The sequence below is a fragment of the Nicotiana sylvestris genome, chromosome 11, assembly GCF_000393655.2.
Source record: "Nicotiana sylvestris chromosome 11, ASM39365v2, whole genome shotgun sequence".
NCBI lineage: Eukaryota > Viridiplantae > Streptophyta > Magnoliopsida > Solanales > Solanaceae > Nicotiana > Nicotiana sylvestris.
This window is the reverse complement of record NC_091067.1, coordinates 75,112,924-75,131,987: the sequence shown is the minus strand read 5'-3', so window position 1 is coordinate 75,131,987 and position 19,064 is coordinate 75,112,924. Positions and strand designations below refer to the sequence as shown.

Sequence of the window (19,064 nt, the reverse complement as noted above, 5' to 3'; positions counted from 1 at the left end):
AGTTTTTTTGTCCTGGATAAGCTTTTTCAAATACTTCAGCAGAAGATGCTGAAGTTATTTAGTTCATTTGTAAAAACTTCAGCACTATATAAGCTGGAGTTTTTGAAGAAGCTTATATAGTTTTTTGACCCACACAATCACTATATTGGATCTTCGTTTTTTTTCTTCTTTCTGAACGTTTTTATGGAGCAGATCAGTAATTACATTAGAAAAAGGTGCCTTCAGTGGAAATAAATCAAATAATCATAAAGTTTAAGTGATATAAAGTGAAACTATTACTTTAACCCCACATATCAATTCATTTGATTCAAAGAAAAAAAAAAGATTACATCAAAAATGCGAAAAAAATAAAAAGAAATCGTCCAGCTTATGTTAGTGGATTCATTGTTATTGATAAGTCGTAACAATGTAGACCAAATGCTAACTTGTGTTATCCTACTGAAAATATCTTAAGAAAACGAAGGAGGAGAAGGAGGAGGAGAAAGAGGGCTGAAGTTGTTTAAAAAGTTAGTACAAATTAAAACTTTAAAAAATTGGGTATAGGTTAAATAGGGGCGACCCAATAGGGCGGCCCGTGCAATTTTTACTATGATTTGACACATATTGGCCCATTCAAATTTAATCGAACCCGTTCATTTGCCATTTCTTATTTCAAACTAAAAGATGTTTGTTTAACGCAAAATAAGGAAAAAATTGTTTGAGTGAGAAACAAGTAGCAAAATATTCTAACCAACCCCGGATTGCGGTTCAATTTCGTAATAATATTAGAAAATGTAAGGGAGGATTCGATAATGGGACAGAATTGTTAGGTTTAAAGATAAATACAATTAGGCCTGTCTCCATCATTCCAGCATCATTACACATACGCAAGTCAAGAAGACTTTGTGCATCGAGTATCTCACACAAGCATTGGTATATTCAGCTCTACTCAGTTCAAAAATACACATTTTGTTATTGTTATACAATAGAGTAAAACTCCTTCCAACCAAAAGACTAGTTTTGCCAAATTCTTGTTATAACCAAATAATCGGTGAGATTTTTATGCTACAATAACTAATAAAATGGTCATTTACTTAAGTCTAATGATGCACTTCACGAGGAGCAAGTGGGAACATGACATCTAATATAGTACTATTAGAACTGCATGATCAACAATGATCCAAAGGTGAATACCCTTCATCGAATAAATATATTGTGCATATAGATGAAAATTTATATATATGGAGACCTTTTGTACATATATATTAAATTTTAAACATTCTTAACAAAATTCATGACTTCGTCATTAGACACACACGGACATGTGAAATACACTCGCTCAGTCACAGTACCTGAAATAGAAAAGAGGCGAAAAGGCACAATATTCTGCAGTCTAATCGACCCCGGTATACTCACTCAATGCATGCTGGGACTAACTCATAGGCAAGTGAGAAAATCCAATAGAGTTCCACTTACAGATAACGTGCTTCACTAAACCAACGAGGTTTGATAAGCCATATAATAGGAAACAAAAAACTGGGATACAATTCTATTTCTTCCTGTAGACAGTATTTTCACTCTTCTAAGAATTGAGTTATCTGCGACAACTTTACATCCCATTTAGGAAACAAGAATGGCATACAATTAGAGAATGTAATCAACGTGCAAGTTCGCTTAATGTTCAAGTCACCACTGGATCATTAGTCTACTGTCCTCGAATACTTCATAGGACAATGATGTCTGGTCGGCTTATATTATACTCAACTAGTAAAAAGAAGACAGTTTCTTACACTACATACAAGTGAATACAAGGTCCATAAGATAATCACAAAAATATAGAGTGGACACAACTTGAAACCAATAAAGATCTACATCAGCGATACGGTTATTGGAAAAATAAAAGATTATAGGAGGTAATTGGTTGAAATTAAACAAATCCTATTATGAAAAACGCAGCAACGTCAGATCCACGTATAAAACAAAATGGCTCAATTGATAACCATCAAATCAGTCATAAGGCTTGCCTAGTTGCCTTCTCAAAGAAGAGAGAACAAACAGTAGACTAACTTGAGCTCAAATGTGTGTACAGAGATCTCTCAGCCAACACCTTGCAAAACAAATACCTGCAAACAAATTAAAATATTAATACAAAACCAAGAAAGCCACAATTAGATATTGTCATCCACTGACGCTTGCCAATACAAATATTCCACGCTTCGATTCTCAAAGTGGAGAAATATAATACATTTTCACCGCAAATACTTCCTTCCACCAGTACCCTGTAAATAGCTTGTTCCTGGCCCCAAAACTTTTCTCTTGGTCACAGTATTTGAATCACATTGAGGAAGATTTTCTACTTTCTAATTTTCTTAGCTATGATAGCCATATTCCTCGGAGATAATACAGGACTAAAAATAGGTAAGAGGCTTGCTTCCAGATCATTGCCATACTCCTGGAGAAGCAACAATCGGTCAAGCAGTACAAGAGTTTCCAAGACAGGACCCAGGGCAGCACGAAGAGACCAATAAGGCCCTATTAACTCCTGCAGAAAGTTGATTACTTTGTCAGAAGAGGAAAACATTTTTTTAAAAAGGAATCTTTTTGTTATTTACCAGGCCCCAAAAACAATCTAAGAATAGACATTTCTAAGCTAGTTAGAAAACAAAACCGCCAAGGACTGCACATATCAGCTAACCAAATAATCTGGATAATTGAGCAGATCATAGGCACCTGAATTTATGCAACTTTGTCAGCCAGATAGGACTGGCGCGTGCAACTCACAGGAATTTGAATGAACTATGATGCAACACACAACCAATTAGACCTCCACTCAAAAGATAAAGCAATTACATCAACTAGTAAATAACAAAGGCCACAAAGTTGTGGAACTTCAAACTCAATTAAGATATTTTTGACCTATAGAACCGCACTGATCTAATTGATGCTGAGTAGAAATATCTTCTTATTTTTTAATGACCGAGAAATCCATCTACAGCCGACCTTTTGGGACAACTGCAGCCTCCGAAACTAGGGAATAATGGGCCCGCCCTTCTACCCATCTCTACTTAAATACCAGAGTTAGTTCGTTTGGCACAGGGCTCGAACATGTGACCTAAGACACAAGTCCCTCAAATTTTGCCAATTGACTAAACCCTAGGGGCTGCTGAGCAGGAGTATCTTGACCACTTAAATCATCCAATGATGATCTTCAAGAGGCGATATCCTGTATTTGTGCAAACTTAATGACTTTTAAATTAAGCAAGTTGAACACCTTTTTATTAAGAAGAGGAGCCTTGGAGCAACGGTAAAGTTGTCTCCGTGTGACCTATAGGTCACGGGTTCAAGCCGTGGAATCAGCCACTGATGCTTGCATCAGGGTAGGTTGTCTACATCACACCCCTTGAGATGCGGCCCTTCCCCGTACCCTGCATGAACGCGGGATGCTTTGTGCACCGGGCTGCCCTTTTGAACACCTCTTCATTAAAATAACTAATAAGTTTGGCCAAGCTAAAGTCCAAGGATAGACAGAGACAAGTAGTGTACTGTTTTTACAGTTTGTCTTTAAAAGGTAAATGACAGAGAGTAGCAAGACCTTTTAGAATCACACGGTGTAATACACATCAATCTAAATGACACTGACTAGAATATCTTGACCACTTAAACTATCCAATTAAGAACTTCAAGCAGCAATATCCTATGTTTGAGCAAACAAATGACCTTCAAATTAAGCAAATTAAACAAGTCTTCATCCCTTAAAGATGCAATGACCTGAGAAATTTTGGCCAACCAAAAATTTAAAGCAAAAAAAAGAAAAAAAAGAAAAAAATAGAATAGTCATAACTTACAAGTAATGAATTGTGTTTATAATGTGTCCTATAAAGGTACAGAAGATATGCATGTTCCCCAATCTGAAAGAGGAAGATTAAATCAACAGGCTACAGCAACCACTCTCTAGGAAATCAGGAAATTTCTTGAACCAAGCCAATCACTTAGATTGCATAGATGCCAAGAAAAGCCATCAATCCCACAAACTAATATCCATTGCGTCTTACTATATGCAGTTGGCAAAACATCACTTTGCTTACCAGCCCCCAAAAAATGGTTGAGCGTGGATTGAAAAACAAAGACATCCCTGAGGATACTAAAAATCTACTTGGCATATCCTTACTGAAAGATCAAAGTGAAAAGAGAATAGTGTCATTAATCTTATATCCTATTTAGCATTGATATAATATCCTTGCAACTTTTGCATGTCTTTAGTATTGAATCAACCACAGATCAAAACAGAAAGGTGTCAGCTATAGAAGAAATTTTCCTTTGGCAGGACATAACTTTAAAGGATCTGGCCGAAATAAGAGAAGACAGAAATGCAAGTACAGCTGAGAGATCAATCCCCTTCCAACTCGAGTAAGCAAGAATAATATCATATATAGAAGCAAAATAAACTTTTAGAGTATTTGTGCATTTACTGAGAGATAGAATTGATATTACATCCAAATGACAAGAGTAGGACATAGCAGCACCGAGTGACAGATAGACATGAAAATGAGAAGAAAGTCCGGCAGGGTCTCCCAAAAGTGAATTAATTTACCACTAACAATCTTTAAGTATACAAGACAAATAATAATGCACCAAAGAGGACTTCTATGACACTAACAATAAAAATTATAATATCATCAAAAGATCTACTTACAGCATATGATTCAGACTCCCTCCAGACTGCACTGTAATCAATATCCTCCAAACAAGGGAGATGTAGGCGACCTAGCCCAGATTCACAAAATTTTACAAATAGTGAGTATCTGTCCACAGTGCTAGACTCCCTACTTTTCGAATTCTGAATAGAGGAGTACTCATGGAAAAAGGCCACATTCTCCCATGGCTTCCCTGCATAGAAAGGGCGTAAGAGCTTATTTTCTTAATAGGTGGCCTTGACAGTTAGGCTATTACATATGCACAATTGCACTAAATAATGAAACCTACAACATCTTAGACTGGTCAAGAATATATAACACATCTTTTAAACAAGTAGACTGGGAAAAAAATATAAGGGTAACAGTAATCCTTAAAATCCTATTCAATCAACTTTTACCAACTGGAAACCAAACACGTACCATAATAAGTTTAGTCCTAAATTCTCATGAATGAGTTATTCAGAAATTAATACGAGATGTACCCTTTATGGTTTTACCTTGAAGCCCAATGAACTTCATCAATGGTATCCCTTAAAAGTACTCACCAGATTCTGAAGGGCCCCTATAATGCAAATTAGACTCCAGGATCCTCTGATGCTGTTGGCGTCGTAAGGCTTTCCCTTGACGTCCTATTGTAGGGCTTTCTTGCAATATGTGTGGGTAATGTCTGAAAAGAACCTTCAGAATCACTGCAGGTTAGTGGGCTACTGCATTGATTAGGTATACATATAAAACCACCAGAACCCGATACTACAGGCAAAATGTTTCACTGTAAGGGCTTATAGATAAGCCCAAAGAAACCAATTGGTATAGTAGACCAAATAAACAGCATGTACCATCTGGAAAGCAGCACGGAATGCATGCAACTCAAAGTTGTGAAGTCCTGCGTGCTCATCCAAGCCTCTCCATCTATCAGCACTCTGATAAAGCGACTCAAGGTCAGAATACAATTATAATGAAAAGGTAGACAGCTTAGAAGATGCAACGAAAGTGAACTGTGAATTGAAACAAGGTCTATCAAGATGAGGCAACAAAGAATAGTATAATACCCATCTACCTGACAAGCTAGATCACGAGCATTTTTATCTAGCACTACTCCAGCAGATTTAACACCTTGGCTTACAGGAAAACCACAACAAGAATCCACCATGTCACTGGCTTCCTCGGAAAGCAAGTTATAACAGCAACCAACGCTAATCACCGCCTTAGCGTTGTCACATTCCAAGAATGTCCTGGATGAAAAGAAATCTTGAGCCAATTACACATCACATAAATATCAAAATGGGCAGGGACTACTATAACAATCTAGAATGATACCATAAAGCAAATTAAGAGGCATACAACAAACTTGCTGGGATGATAAGTACAAGATATTAGTAAGAATTGTTCACATAAAGCTTCTCAAAATATAATACCTAATATAATAAAAACATAAAACCCCATTTAACGCCTTCGAATGACTAAGAGAAAAGATATGTGATGTCCCTCTATTGTCCATAGTATTTAACGCAGCAAAAAGTGCAAGTCAATTTCCACTAACCAATCAGATAATGGAATACAACATGAGACTTAGAAAGGGGCACAATTATACAATATGATACCCACCTCAGCATTGTCACCGAGAGGTCTCCACAGGCATGAAGTCCAGCAATAACTAATGAAGAATCACTATAGGATAGAGAAGGCAGTATATTCTCAGTAAGCCGAGAGGGCTGAGAGCCCGAACTTTTTCGGCTCAAATATTGATTCGCTGCATCATCATTCTCTTCTCGGAAGTTACTTAAGGTCTTCAATGTGTCAGAAGACAGCACCCGGCATGTAACTGTCTTTGGCATGCTAATCTCTCTAAGTTCGGAGCTGATAAAATGGAAATGGATTACATACAAGCGTTCTGAAAGAGGAAAATCATCCAATAATGACACAAAATATTGATGCTAAGTAAATGTAACCGTGAATCAGATTGATGTAGAGCATTGAAGCAGATGCATACATTTTTGGATAACAAGAGAACAAATACTGCCAAATTTCTACAATAAATCTGCTATTCTTGAACACTCCAAGCAATGCAACTAATATAAAATATTTCATCTGCTACTGCTCATTAATTGCTTTGGAAAAGCTAAGACAGCAAAAAGGAAGTCCAATGTATTCACAGTCCATATTTTTGTATTATATAGGATTAATTTTAAAGGAGCTCATAAAAAGATGTCGCTAGCATAAGGAAGACTCTACCTACCCATTTTTACGCATCTTAGCTGCATAGTGCTTCCTGATTCGCTCCACACGTGCATCAGTAATCTTACCATGATGTGAACAAGCATCAATGGCAATTACAGAAAGCTGGTACTCAAAGGAAAGCACTTGAGCAAGATAACCCTACACGTAGAAACAGACAACAGGAAAACCAGATAATCCAGATAATTATTTCTCCGTGTTTAGAATTTGTACAATTTTAAGTTTATCTTATAAGTAATTGATAGAGATGAGCTTAAATGGAGCAACATGTGAAGAACATTCAAGGCTTTTCTTTTTTGTATATCTTGAAAGCTGGAAAGAGCTCTGAATTGGGGGACTTTTTTAAAGGCAAAAGAACATTGTTGGCTTGTTCGGATATTAGCTTTTGGCAAAACACAACATGAACTTTTCTTTCCTGAATAACGGTACTCTTCGGGACAGTTTGCACGCTTCTCGATTATACGATTAGACACTTATTAAGTCTTGCTAGTATAAATTTCGGATAACTCTATCCATCCTGAAACAAATGGGAGGAAATCATTTAAGTATTTGTTGTCTATGTTGAGATTTAAAGCTAAATCTTTTGTGATTTTCACTCACTTCGTTGATAGCTAGGCCATACCCTTGAGTTCAAATGCAGTATGAACTATTAGATTAACAGAAACAATGACAAAACTATTTTCGTGTAAATTTTCCCGGGACCATTCGTATGGCTGAGCCAACTTGCTCGGGATTGAGGTGTAGTTGTTGATGTATTTAGAATTACTAGAAGCAGTGGGCAAAACATACTTAGTCTGTAGATAACATAATCCAGAACCCATAACAAACGAAACAAATGGGAGGAAATCATTTAAGTATTTGTTGTCTATGTTGAGATTTAAAGCTAAATCTTTTGTGATTTTCACTCACTTCGTTGATAGCTAGGCCATACCCTTGAGTTCAAATGCAGTATGAACTATTAGATTAACAGAAACAATGACAAAACTATTTTCGTGTAAATTTTCCCGGGACCATTCGTATGGCTGAGCCAACTTGCTCGGGATTGAGGTGTAGTTGTTGATGTATTTAGAATTACTAGAAGAAGTTTTAGACTTTTTTCAAGTGCATCTGAAATTATTGCACCGCAAGGTTGTCTGGTGGTTAATCTATTAGCCCAATGTAGAAAAGAAGCAAGAATATATTTAACGAGCATCAGCTACAAACTCGTAAAAAGGTCCTAACCTGTAGGTTCTACCCATGTACTGACTCATTCTACAGAACAAATTAAGATAACACGTAAACTTGTAAGTCATAATCCTAATATGTAAATATATACACACACACACACACGTGTATCAACAGCAGAATATGTGTGAATTGCACAGGAACAAGCCACATCATCGAACAAAGCAGAAGGGGACACACCTGTCCAGCACCAACATCAACAACTGTCCGTGCTCCAACTTGCTTTGCAACTAAACCGACCAGGGCAGCAAGGGCCTCTACCTGCTTAAACAATATTATATCATTCTAGCGTTCCGGTTGAGAAAATCAAACCCATAGAAGGCATCTGCTATAGTTGCTCTTTCGAACATAGGCTCGATATTAGGAAATGGTTCGCAATCAGAAAACAACTTTAACTTTCAATCCATTTTGTAATACTTTCTGGAAATTATTTATGTTCTTTCATTGAGAAAACAAAACCGTAAAAGAATATGCTTAGAAGCTCCTTTAGCACATAAATTCAACATCAGAAAAAAAGTTTTTGCAATCACAACTTAGAGTAGATCATAGGTAGCAAGAGAGCTTGCTGTAAAAAAAAAAAGATTCGGCTTTCATGGCCTTATATCAGTAAGTAGACATCTAAATTGGTTTACCAAACTTGAACTTCTACAAATTTCAAACTTGAAAGCAAAAAGGATAAACAATGCTCAACAGATTTGTAGTCAGCCAAATTGAGCACAAAGAGAGGTCAGTAAAAGAGGACTAAGCAAATAATTCCATGCCTTACTTCATGTTTTTTCTTATGATTCATGCCTTGAGCTAAAACATTACTTAGTGAAGCTATGTGCATTCCTGAAAATTCCTGCAAGCAAACAGAAGCATTAGTAAAACTCAATACCTGACTGCCTTATAACATGGTCTAGGATGTTTAATAAGGAAGTAACCGAAGAAAAAGAGCAGGCAAGGTATCACAATCTCCAGAAAAGGCTTGAAACTACTCAATGGCAGAGGTCATCTAGCACCTTTCAAGATCTCGTTCAACTTCAGACAGAATTATGCAAAATGAACTAGGCACAGCAGTGGGCAAAACATACTTAGTCTGTAGATAACATAATCCAGAACCCATAACAAACGAAAGAAATGCCAGTAGCGTAAAAACTTCTAATATGGGAAAAGCATAAGAAATATCAATGGGATTAAATAAGGAGACAAGGCCATAATGCTAATTCTACAACCACTATGAATGAAAAGAAAAATAAATATACCTGCAAATTTGTCTGTTCACGTGGAAGAGAAAGAGACCTCAGAGTAAGGATGAATTCCTTAAGTGAAACGGGCCAGTGACCCTAGAAACATAAGAAGAAAGTCAATTAACAAAGAAATATAGGTTTTGTAACAGTTATGGATACTAGTTAGTTGGTAGATGATAAAGTTGTTCTTTTTCTTCTTCTTTTATCCTTTTTTTTTCCGCTAGGTCATAGGTGACACTAAACTGAAGCACTGAAAATCTTGGTATATAAAAGATGGAAATATTTACATACTCTCCTTCCAGAACTGAAGGTATTAACCATGTCTCCCACTCACTACTTTTATACCTTTTCATCATCTGTCTTTCCAACTTGTTCAACTTTTCCAAGTTCTCGTTCTTAGTCAATGAGTAAATGTATTCTATAGGTGTATATCTTAGTGGGAAAAAATAACTGCTTCCCTCACTCCCCCCGAAGGGAGGATTTGTTAAACGACCAATATGTGAATATGAGAGTCTCATTAAGGACCAAAATGAAGAAAAAGAAAGTTATGCCTACAAAATTGCAGGAGCTTACCATATATGAAAACATTAACAATTGGAAGCAGCCAGATGCATCTTAACTCAGACTTACAAACTTACAGAACATCTTAAACAAAAACTTTAACAAATCCGGACAACAAAAAGAATAGATACCACACCAAAACTGTTATGGATATGTTTATCTAAATTACATTTGGTATTAAGCGGCCAATACTCAACAGCAACGACGACTATGCGTCAATCCCAAACTAGCTGGCGTCAGTTATATGAATCCCCACTACCCATATGACTCCTCCATTTGGACCGCAGTAGTCGAGCCAATGGAAATTTACCATTTTTTGTCACTTGTTACATTCAATATAAGTGATACTATATGGAAATGAAACAGATGTAGGGAGTAGTATTTTATGTCCCCGGAAGTGTACATGGGAGTTGGGTTGGTTATTTACTTATCAGTTATGGATATGTTTACCTAAATTACATTTGGTATTAAGCGGCCAATACTCAACAGCAACGACTATGCGTCGATCCCAAACTAGCTGGGGCCAGCTATATGAATCCCCACTAACCATATGGCTCCTCCATTTGGACCACAATAGTCGAGCCAATGGATATTTACCATTTGTTTTCACTTGTTACATTCAAGATAAGTGATATGATATGGAAATGAAGCAACTATGGGGAGTAGTATTTATGTTCCCGGAAGTGTACATGGGAGTTGGGTTGGCTATTTGCCTAGTAGCTATTAGTTTTTACGTTACGTTTCAGTCCAATAAGTAGTTACTTTATTTAAGTTACTTTTATTTCACTTTGACCCCTAGGGCTTATTTCCCCTATATGTATCGAACTTGCCATCTTCAGAGGCTATGAATGAAATCTATGAGTTCCTTTTCCTTAGCTTAGCTTAGTTCTTAACTTTAGTTTCTTCTTAAATTCTCATATTGCATCAATAAGTGAATACTTATAGGAAAGTATAGGTAGTGTTGGGGTGAAAATATGTGCTACTGTTTGACCTTCTACAAGTAATTTCGCACAAACAATATGCAGTTCCTCTTTCTGGAAGCAAAGCAGCTAATAAACCGCCAAGTAGCTCTAAACTTTCTACAACTCCAATTAACAAAAAAAATGGAAATAGAAATGCTTTATTAACAAGACACTAAATAATTTATTGGAATATACCGGGTACGTTGTTGTTGTTGTTGTTGAAATACACATGAAATTGACAGGAAAACTTATAAAGCTTGGAGGTAAGGAAATAAGGAAGATTCTGATAACTACCTGAACGACACCAGACGGAATTCGGAGAAGATTTTCAACAGGCTCCTTCCGTAAACAATGCATCCACTCTTTATCAACTGCTTCCCACAGTCTATCCTGCATATACTCACAAAAGAAGTTTATAACATGCGTAAGGAGAATGCTAGCCAGTGAAAAAATAGCTTAATATTAATTCATCTATAGAAAAGCTGAAAAGAAGATGAATGGGAAGACCTTGAAGAAATTGACGACATGAGCATCTAAGAAATAACGGTAAGGCGATATGAAGTGGATAATTGCATGAATCCATTCTAGGGTTTCACTAGCAGTCTTGCAAGAATACTTGCACTTCTCAGCCATGGAAGGGAGAATTGCAATCTCCCGCCACCGTACCTTACGCCCACGTTGGTGGTAATTGATCAAGTTCCAAAGTGTGGAAAATTCAACACAAGGCCGGGCCGTAGAGACTGTCAGCCCAGGTATTTGGAATTGGACTTCTCCACACAAAAAAAAATGAGTAATTTTCACTAATGTTATTTAGCGGCTATTAACTATTTATAGCTACCATATATATATATATAATTACTTAGCGAATTCGCTTAAAAATAGAAGAGTACAGTTATGTGATTGTATTCCTTGTATTCGTATTTCGCACTATTGTATTCATGTATACAGTCGCGAAATTCGCCTTATAAGTAGGGAGTCTAGCTGTTTAATAACGGAAAGAGGATCAATTAGCGTATATCACTCCTAATTTAACTCAACAAAATCAATTCTACAAAATTTTGTTGCTACTGTGTTGTATTTCATGTATTCGTGCGACTGTATTTATAAATACAATGAGGTAATCTGTCTAAAAATAGGGATCACAGCTGTTTAATTCTATACTCCATGTATTTGCGCGACTGTATTTATGAATATAATGAGGTAATCCGCCTAAAAACAGGGATTAAAGTTGTTTAATTATGTATTTTATGTATTCGAGCGAGTGTAAATATAAATACGGTAAGGTAATCTACCTAAAAAATAGTGGTTGGGTTTTTAATAACGGAAAGTGCAATATTGAATTGTATTCAGTTTCACTATATTGAATTCAGACAACAACAAAAAATTAAGAAATAGGGTGTATACCGTTCTATTCAATTCGATTGTATACATTGTATTCAATTCACAAATATTCATTATTTACTATTATACATTGTATTCAATTCACCATAATCAATTTGATTGTATTCAAACAACAAAAACCACAAAAACAATGACATTCGGTTGTATTAAAAAAATACAGACCTTCGAAAATACATAAATACAGGCAAAAAATAATGTACTTATACAAAAATATAATGTAGTTGAGCGCATTTGTACATAATACAATATATTTTGTGTCCTTGTATATGACTCAATAGAAAGAAGAGAAGAAAGTTCGCCGGAGATGGTCTTTTCCGGTCAAGCAAATACCATATACATTATGTTAAAACTAAAAATGGAGACGAACAAAAAATCGTCCCTCAAATCTTCTCCGACGACTCTTCGGGTGTTTCTATATGAACTCATTACCGGCAGGCGTCCATTGGACATAAATAAACCTAAAAATGAGCAAAAACTTTTGGTATGGGTGAGACCACATCTTTCAGACCTGAATGAAGTTTGAACAAATTTTGGATCTTCGACTAGATGGGAACTATTCCCTTAAGTTTGCACGGAAGTTAGCTGTTATAACGAATAGGTGCGTAACTAAACACATATCTATTCTCTTCGCTTCAGAAAATCTGACCGTCGCCACCAAAAATGGCTGCTATGACGACTGCCTTGATGGAAAATGGAGAGAGATTTGAGAGAGAAGAGAGAGGATTGAGAATCTTGGTGATATATAGAGAGAAAGAACATAACTGATGTATTTCACACCTTAATGGTAGGGTGTAGAATAAATACCTATTTTACTATAAAATAAAAATGGTAGTTATAAATAATAATATTTTGAAATTATTTCGGTTTATAATAAATGGGGGGTAATAGTTTGCTATAGGAGGTAAAATTCCAAAGAAATTCAACAAGGACAATGAAAATAGGTAGAAATGGTACCAGCTACCCAAATTTTTTAAAAAAAAATAATCAAAATAACCATTCACCCAATCGCTTAAACAAAAAATAGCCACAAGATATATAATATATGTATAATTCATATATAATATGTATATAATCATATATAGTTTGAGTATAATCTATATATATTGGCTAGAAAAATAGACAATGACTCCAACCATTTTTACGCAAAGATCTCCAGTTTAATGATGTTATTTAAAATAATCACAATTTACAATATATTTAAATTTTAGCCTTATATTCAGGAAAACTGAAGGTAAGAGCTAAAGTAGAAACAAAAATAATCAATGAAATTGAAGAAAAGAGTTAAATTTGAAACAATAATTATTAAGAAAATTAAAGAAAATAGCTAAAGTTGAAAATAAAGATGGATATAAGAAGTTTAAATCAACGGATGCTGCAATCACTATCCTTTTAATTTGTTATCACATGACGAATTGTAAATAGCAAAATTTGACATTAATAATGTAGTAACAAATATTGAAGAATGAAACACAGTATTTGATGGCAAAATTGTCGAATATATTCGGAATGATGAAGTTTGAAATTCAAACCACGGGTCTGAAGTTTGATTGTGCCAATTAAAACTTTAGACCACGGGTCTAAAGATTGCCCACTACTGATGAAATTGACTAAATTTTAAATATAGGCATAATAGCCTAATAAACATTTTTATTTTACCCCTTTATTATTGCGGTCACGATACTGTACAAAGTTTTATCCAGACATTCGTAATTTTTAAAATATATTACTTTAAACCCCGTCAATCTCGTGTGTTCTTCAAATACACGATGTGAACGACACATCATAGTCCACATCATATTTTTAATGACACATTATTCTTTTTTTTATGATACATCATTCTTTTTCATACTCCACATCAGAGATATTTCATAAAAGAATGCCTTCTGAAGCAAAAGATCTTGTATCAAGGCTTCTTCAATATTCTCCAACTCTAAGTTGTACTGCTGTAAGTTTTGAATTTTCCTTTTAGGGTGTGTTTGATACGAAGAAAAATATTTTTCGAAAAATGTTTTTCAATTTTTTTATGTTTGGTTGGCTTAAATGTTTTGGAAAATATTTTTCTTATCAACTCATTTTCTCCAATTAGAGAAAAATGTTTTCCTTATCAAGAGAAGGGAAAACATTTTCCAAAACTCCTTCTCAACTTTCCTCACCCTCACCAACCCCACTCACACCCCCACACCTACCCACCCAACCCGTCCCTCCAAAAAGGCTTTATTTTTCCTTCACACCCTGCTACCCAACCCCCCCTCCCCCGCAAAAAAAAAAGTTTAATTTTTTTTCTCGTTTTTCTGCACCTCCCTCCACCTTTTTTTTTACTTTTTTTTTTAAAAAAAAAAATAATTTTTTTTCCTGCACCATCCATCCCCCTATCCCACACATTTTTTTTTTACTTTTTTTTTTGTAATTTCAATTTTTTGTTTTTTCGTTTTTCTTTATATACCCCCCCCCCCCCCAAGGAAAAAATATATTTTTTATATTTTTCAATTTTAGTTTTTTCATCTTTCGGTTTACAGGTTCGAAATTTTACAAGTTTCAAAGTTATGAGTTCGGAGGTTTATGTGTTTGAAAATTTACGGATTTAGAAATTATAAAGTTTACGGGTTTGAAAGTTCGCGATTTCGAAAGTTTAGTAGTTCAGAAGTATATGAAATTTGTGAGTTCGGAAGATTGTTGGCTCGAAAGTTTATGGCTTCATGTTTATTGTATCTAAATTATTTATGAATACTCTTGATAGGTTTTTTTCCTTAATTTGCATACCAAAACACCGAAAAATGAATAAGATTACTACTTATTTTTCAAAAAAATATTTTCTTGGAAAATAATCTTCGTAGAGTATCAGGGTGGAAATGAGAAAACGGGACAAGTAAAAGTGTATTGTCTATTATAAATATTGGATAACTTTTAAAATAGAGGCCGTAGGGCGGCTATCTGTGCACTGTGCACTTTGCCCTAGAAATAGCCATTGGGAGCTTTACCCAAATAGTGGTTAAATTAGATGTAGTATTTAATTTTTTAGTCGGTATACATAACCTATACATTAATATATATGTATATATACTTTAGTCTTCACAATAACTTCTTTTTGCAAACTTTTCAAGATTTTATTTCTGGTGTTTGCTTGAAATTTATTTTGTAAAAAAGTTTTAAAAAATTATGTTTTGCGTCAAAACACTTTTCAAAATATGTAATTTTTAAAAACTTTTTTACAAAAAAAATTTCAAGTAAACACCAGAAATAAAATCTTGAAAATTTTGCGAAAAGAATTTATTGTGAAGAACTTTTTTTTTCTTTGCAAAAAGTCTATTTCAAATTTCTGAACCAAATGCTTTTGAGTCTAGACATGATTTCACTCGAGAAAGATGAAGTTGAAGTTGAGTGAAAATTATTATTTCACTTGAACTATTTTTCAAACTAATTTTTTGATTTAAAATTTTCTATTTCAAGTTGAAGTTAAAAATAATGGACCAAACTAGGAAACAAATACTACTCCTATTAATTTGCAAATAAAAGTATTTCAAGTTGAAGTTAAAATAATAAAATACTAGTAACTTTTATGGCCCAAATGTTATCACAACTAGTGCGAGGATAGTTAATATTCTCTCTGTTCTAATTTATCTGTTACTTCTCGCTTTACAAGAGTTAATTTTGATTAATCTTTGAAGCTAAACTAGATCAGACAACTCAATATAAATAAATTTAGATATTCAAAAATAATTATGCTCTTTCCATGTCAATATGATAAAAAAATATTTTAAAATGTTGGTCCATTTGAATCTCATGAAATGAAAGGTATCACGTAAATGGGAAATAAGAATTGTGTAGCTGCTACTATGATATTGGAATAGACTTTTGTGGAGTCCGGAACCAAAATGTGGTTCTTTTGAACTCAAAGAATAAAAATATGTGAAAAAAATATAGAGACCAAAATATAGTCTTTTTAAAAAGCGCTATACCTTAACGGTCATTTGGCCAGAAGTATAGCGTCTTTCAAAAAACCGCTATATTTGAATTAATTTAAGCGGAAAACTTTAGCGTCTTTTGTTAAGATGTTATATATATAGCATCTTAACAAAAGACGCTATATATATAATATAGACCATCTTCTATCTTAGTTGTTTTTTATGTCCTCTATGTTATTTTGTGATTGTTTTGCGATTTAATTAATTTTTTATTTTTTATCCGAACTATAGTATTAGTGTGCTAAAAAAAATCGTAAAATAGAGAAACTATTATTAGTTGTTAATTAGTTATTTTTTACTGTGGTATATGTAATTTCGTGATTGTTTTGTGATTAAATTGATTTATTATTTTTATTCGGCTTAGATTATTTATTTGCTAAAAGACTAGTAAACTAGATAAATTATTACTTTAGTTCCCTGTAGTGGTATCTTGTGGCCTAATGTAGTGCTCGTATTTATATGTATTGACCTTTTAACGTAGTAAAACATAGTTCCCTTTAGCGTAGTATCCTTGTAGTTATAGAAATTAATCATTTAAGTATCTCTAATCCCCAAAAATACATCAAAAATTTGATAGTTCAAACACAAACTATCTCTAATTATAGTCAACAAACGTAAGAACATAAGAATTCAGGATACGTCAGTACCACTGGGCCTCAAATATTGTGTCCGGAACCAAAATATGAATATTTAATAATTTAATCTTGTATAGTAATGAAAATTAATTATTTAATTTTAGTATAGTAAAAAATAAGTCAGTAACAAACAAACAAACAAACATATAAAATAATAAAACTAACATATTAAATAATAAAACTAACATACACAATAATAAACTAACATATAAAATAACAGACCTGTTGAGTGAAAAATCGAAAAAAAATTCTCATCATGAACATAAGAATTCAGGATACATTGGTGCTACTGGGCCTCAAATATTATGCCCGGAACCAAAATATAAATATTTAATAATTAAATCTTGTATAGTAAAAAATAGGTGAATAACTAACAAACATATAAAATAATAAACAAACATATAAAATAATAAAACTAATATATAAAATAATAAAACTAACATATCAAAGTAAGATATAAAATATAAAATTAAATTATTAAAACTATACCAACCTAATTAACAATATAGTAAAAATATCGAATAAAATTTAGTATCCAAGGTATTGCAATATATTTAAGCAATGGAAAAGAAAAATAATGTGATTAATTTTGTTCAATTTATAGTAGTCGTCATGGAGATTCCGCCTTTGCATCCTGGACTTGCCTCCCTAGAGCTACTACAGCTACAAGCGGAGCATAGGTCTTCCTACATATGGGAGGGGCAGTTATTGGCCCAGACTTTACGTTATATGAGAGTAGACGATATGTGGGACTTTCTTAAGGACCACCAGCTCCATCCCCGTATAGTCAGATGCCTGCAGTATACAGATTTTTATAGGATCATTGAGATCGGCCGGCTGCAGCTGGAATGGTCGTTGATCACGACTTTCATAGAGCGGTGACGACCAGAGATGCACACATTCCATTTGCCCATTGGCGAGCCGAGCCCACTATCACGCTGAAGGACGTGGAGCTTCTGTATGGGTTGCCGGTTGATGGACTTCTTGTTGCTTTGTCGCAAGCCATGAGAGATTATACGGGGATAATTACCTGAAGACGTTGCAGCGGCTCACCGATTTTCGGCCAAAGGAAGAGGGTGCATTGATTGGAGCTAGTCGTCTTGCGTTGATGCCCGTCCGGCTGCATTTGGATGCCATGCATGATGATATTACTCATGATACACCGGATCTTCATATTAACCGGTACACGATGTCGTTTTGTTGTTTATGTTTGGAGGTGTATTGTTCCCGAACACTTCGGGAAACCCAGTCAGCTTGAGATTTCTTCATCATCTTGAGCAGCTAGATAATTTACATTAATACAGCTGGGGTGCTACTGTTCTTGGTTACTTGTACCGGTAGATGTGTCGGGCATGCATGGTCACCCAGCGAGACATTGCAGGATTTATGTCGCTGTTGCAAGTAAAAATATAGTCAAATACTCCCTTCATTATGACATACATCATAAAAATATACCTTAAATTTTACGTCCAAATTATATATTAGGTTTGGGCCTGGGAGTGGTTCCTACAGTTTCAGCCACCTCTACCACCCATAGCTCATGATGCACCACCTCCACCGTTTCTCCCTTTGGCTAGGAGGTGGGTTGATAGGCGGGGATACGAACGCGAGTACGAGGCTCGACATAATCTCCCCTATTGCAAATATTTGTTGGATTTGCAAAAGGACGCACAGGTAATTCTATACTTAAGTTTACTTGGCATGGATTTATATGTGTTGCGTATACTCACGGTTCCTGTTTTTATGTAATAGTTCATTTAGAGGCCATACAACAACGAGCTAATAGTTGGTTTGCCCGATTATTACTCGACCGGGCGACTTATCTGGAGCTCTTTCATCCCGTTGATGTGTCTTGATATTGTCGAGCATCATGCCACCGCGAGTCCTTCGCCAGTTTGGTTAACCGCAGCTTGTACCTCCACCGCCCGCTTGGGTTAGGACACATTACCAGCGGGATGATCGTTCGAGGGTTGACCAGGCATATGAGGCATGGCTAGAGTTGCAAATCGAGACTTAGGACCAGCAGCGTGGCGTGATTCCGCCACCCCTCCACCGATCTTATGGATGGTAAGCATGCGTATATAGGCTGGTACTGCATCATTACTCAACTTATCGTCGGGAATCCCGTTCATCCCATTGGGGGTCTATTCGTTCCATACGCCGGGAGGCATGAGACGCTGGT

At 35.1% G+C, this 19,064-nt stretch overlaps 1 protein-coding gene across 7 annotated transcripts; it reads right to left on the bottom strand.

Annotated features, from left to right (window-relative positions):
* Positions 1 to 1,783: 1,783 nt before the first annotated feature.
* On the bottom strand, positions 1,784 to 11,663 carry LOC104248199 (uncharacterized). 7 transcript variants are annotated; one of them, XR_716404.2, is made up of 14 exons: positions 11,392 to 11,662; positions 11,179 to 11,274; positions 9,377 to 9,457; positions 8,899 to 8,973; positions 8,313 to 8,393; positions 6,910 to 7,049; positions 6,279 to 6,530; positions 5,731 to 5,905; positions 5,510 to 5,593; positions 5,219 to 5,351; positions 4,673 to 4,866; positions 3,825 to 3,887; positions 2,225 to 2,521; positions 1,784 to 2,102 (listed from the first exon to the last, which is right to left on the bottom strand). XR_716404.2 is itself a non-coding variant. In XM_070162465.1 (13 exons), exons 1-13 carry the CDS (start codon positions 11,515 to 11,517, stop codon positions 2,333 to 2,335), a joined length of 1,665 nt encoding a protein of 554 aa, XP_070018566.1. In that variant the 5' UTR covers positions 11,518 to 11,663; the 3' UTR covers positions 1,784 to 2,332. The 7 variants fall into 7 exon arrangements, 5 of the variants coding, with proteins under 5 accessions (XP_070018566.1, XP_009802713.1, XP_070018567.1 ...); XR_716405.2 differs by having other exon boundaries at positions 2,258 to 2,521; XM_070162465.1 differs by having other exon boundaries at positions 1,784 to 2,521; positions 9,377 to 9,433; positions 11,392 to 11,663.
* Positions 11,664 to 19,064: the final 7,401 nt, after the last annotated feature.

What these genes read in the sequence shown, in the direction of transcription:
- LOC104248199 (XM_009804411.2), bottom strand. Translation starts at nt 11,517, where the DNA reads ATGGCTGAGAAGTGCAAGTATTCTTGCAAGACTGCTAGTGAAACCCTA. An exon ending in ATCATAAGAAAAAACATGAA is followed by an intron (nt 8,394 to 8,898) that starts GTAAGGCATGGA and finishes TTGTTTAAGCAG; the next exon opens with GTAGAGGCCCTTGCTGCCCT. An exon ending in CTCGTGATCTAGCTTGTCAG is followed by an intron (nt 5,594 to 5,730) that starts GTAGATGGGTAT and finishes TCGCTTTATCAG; the next exon opens with AGTGCTGATAGATGGAGAGG.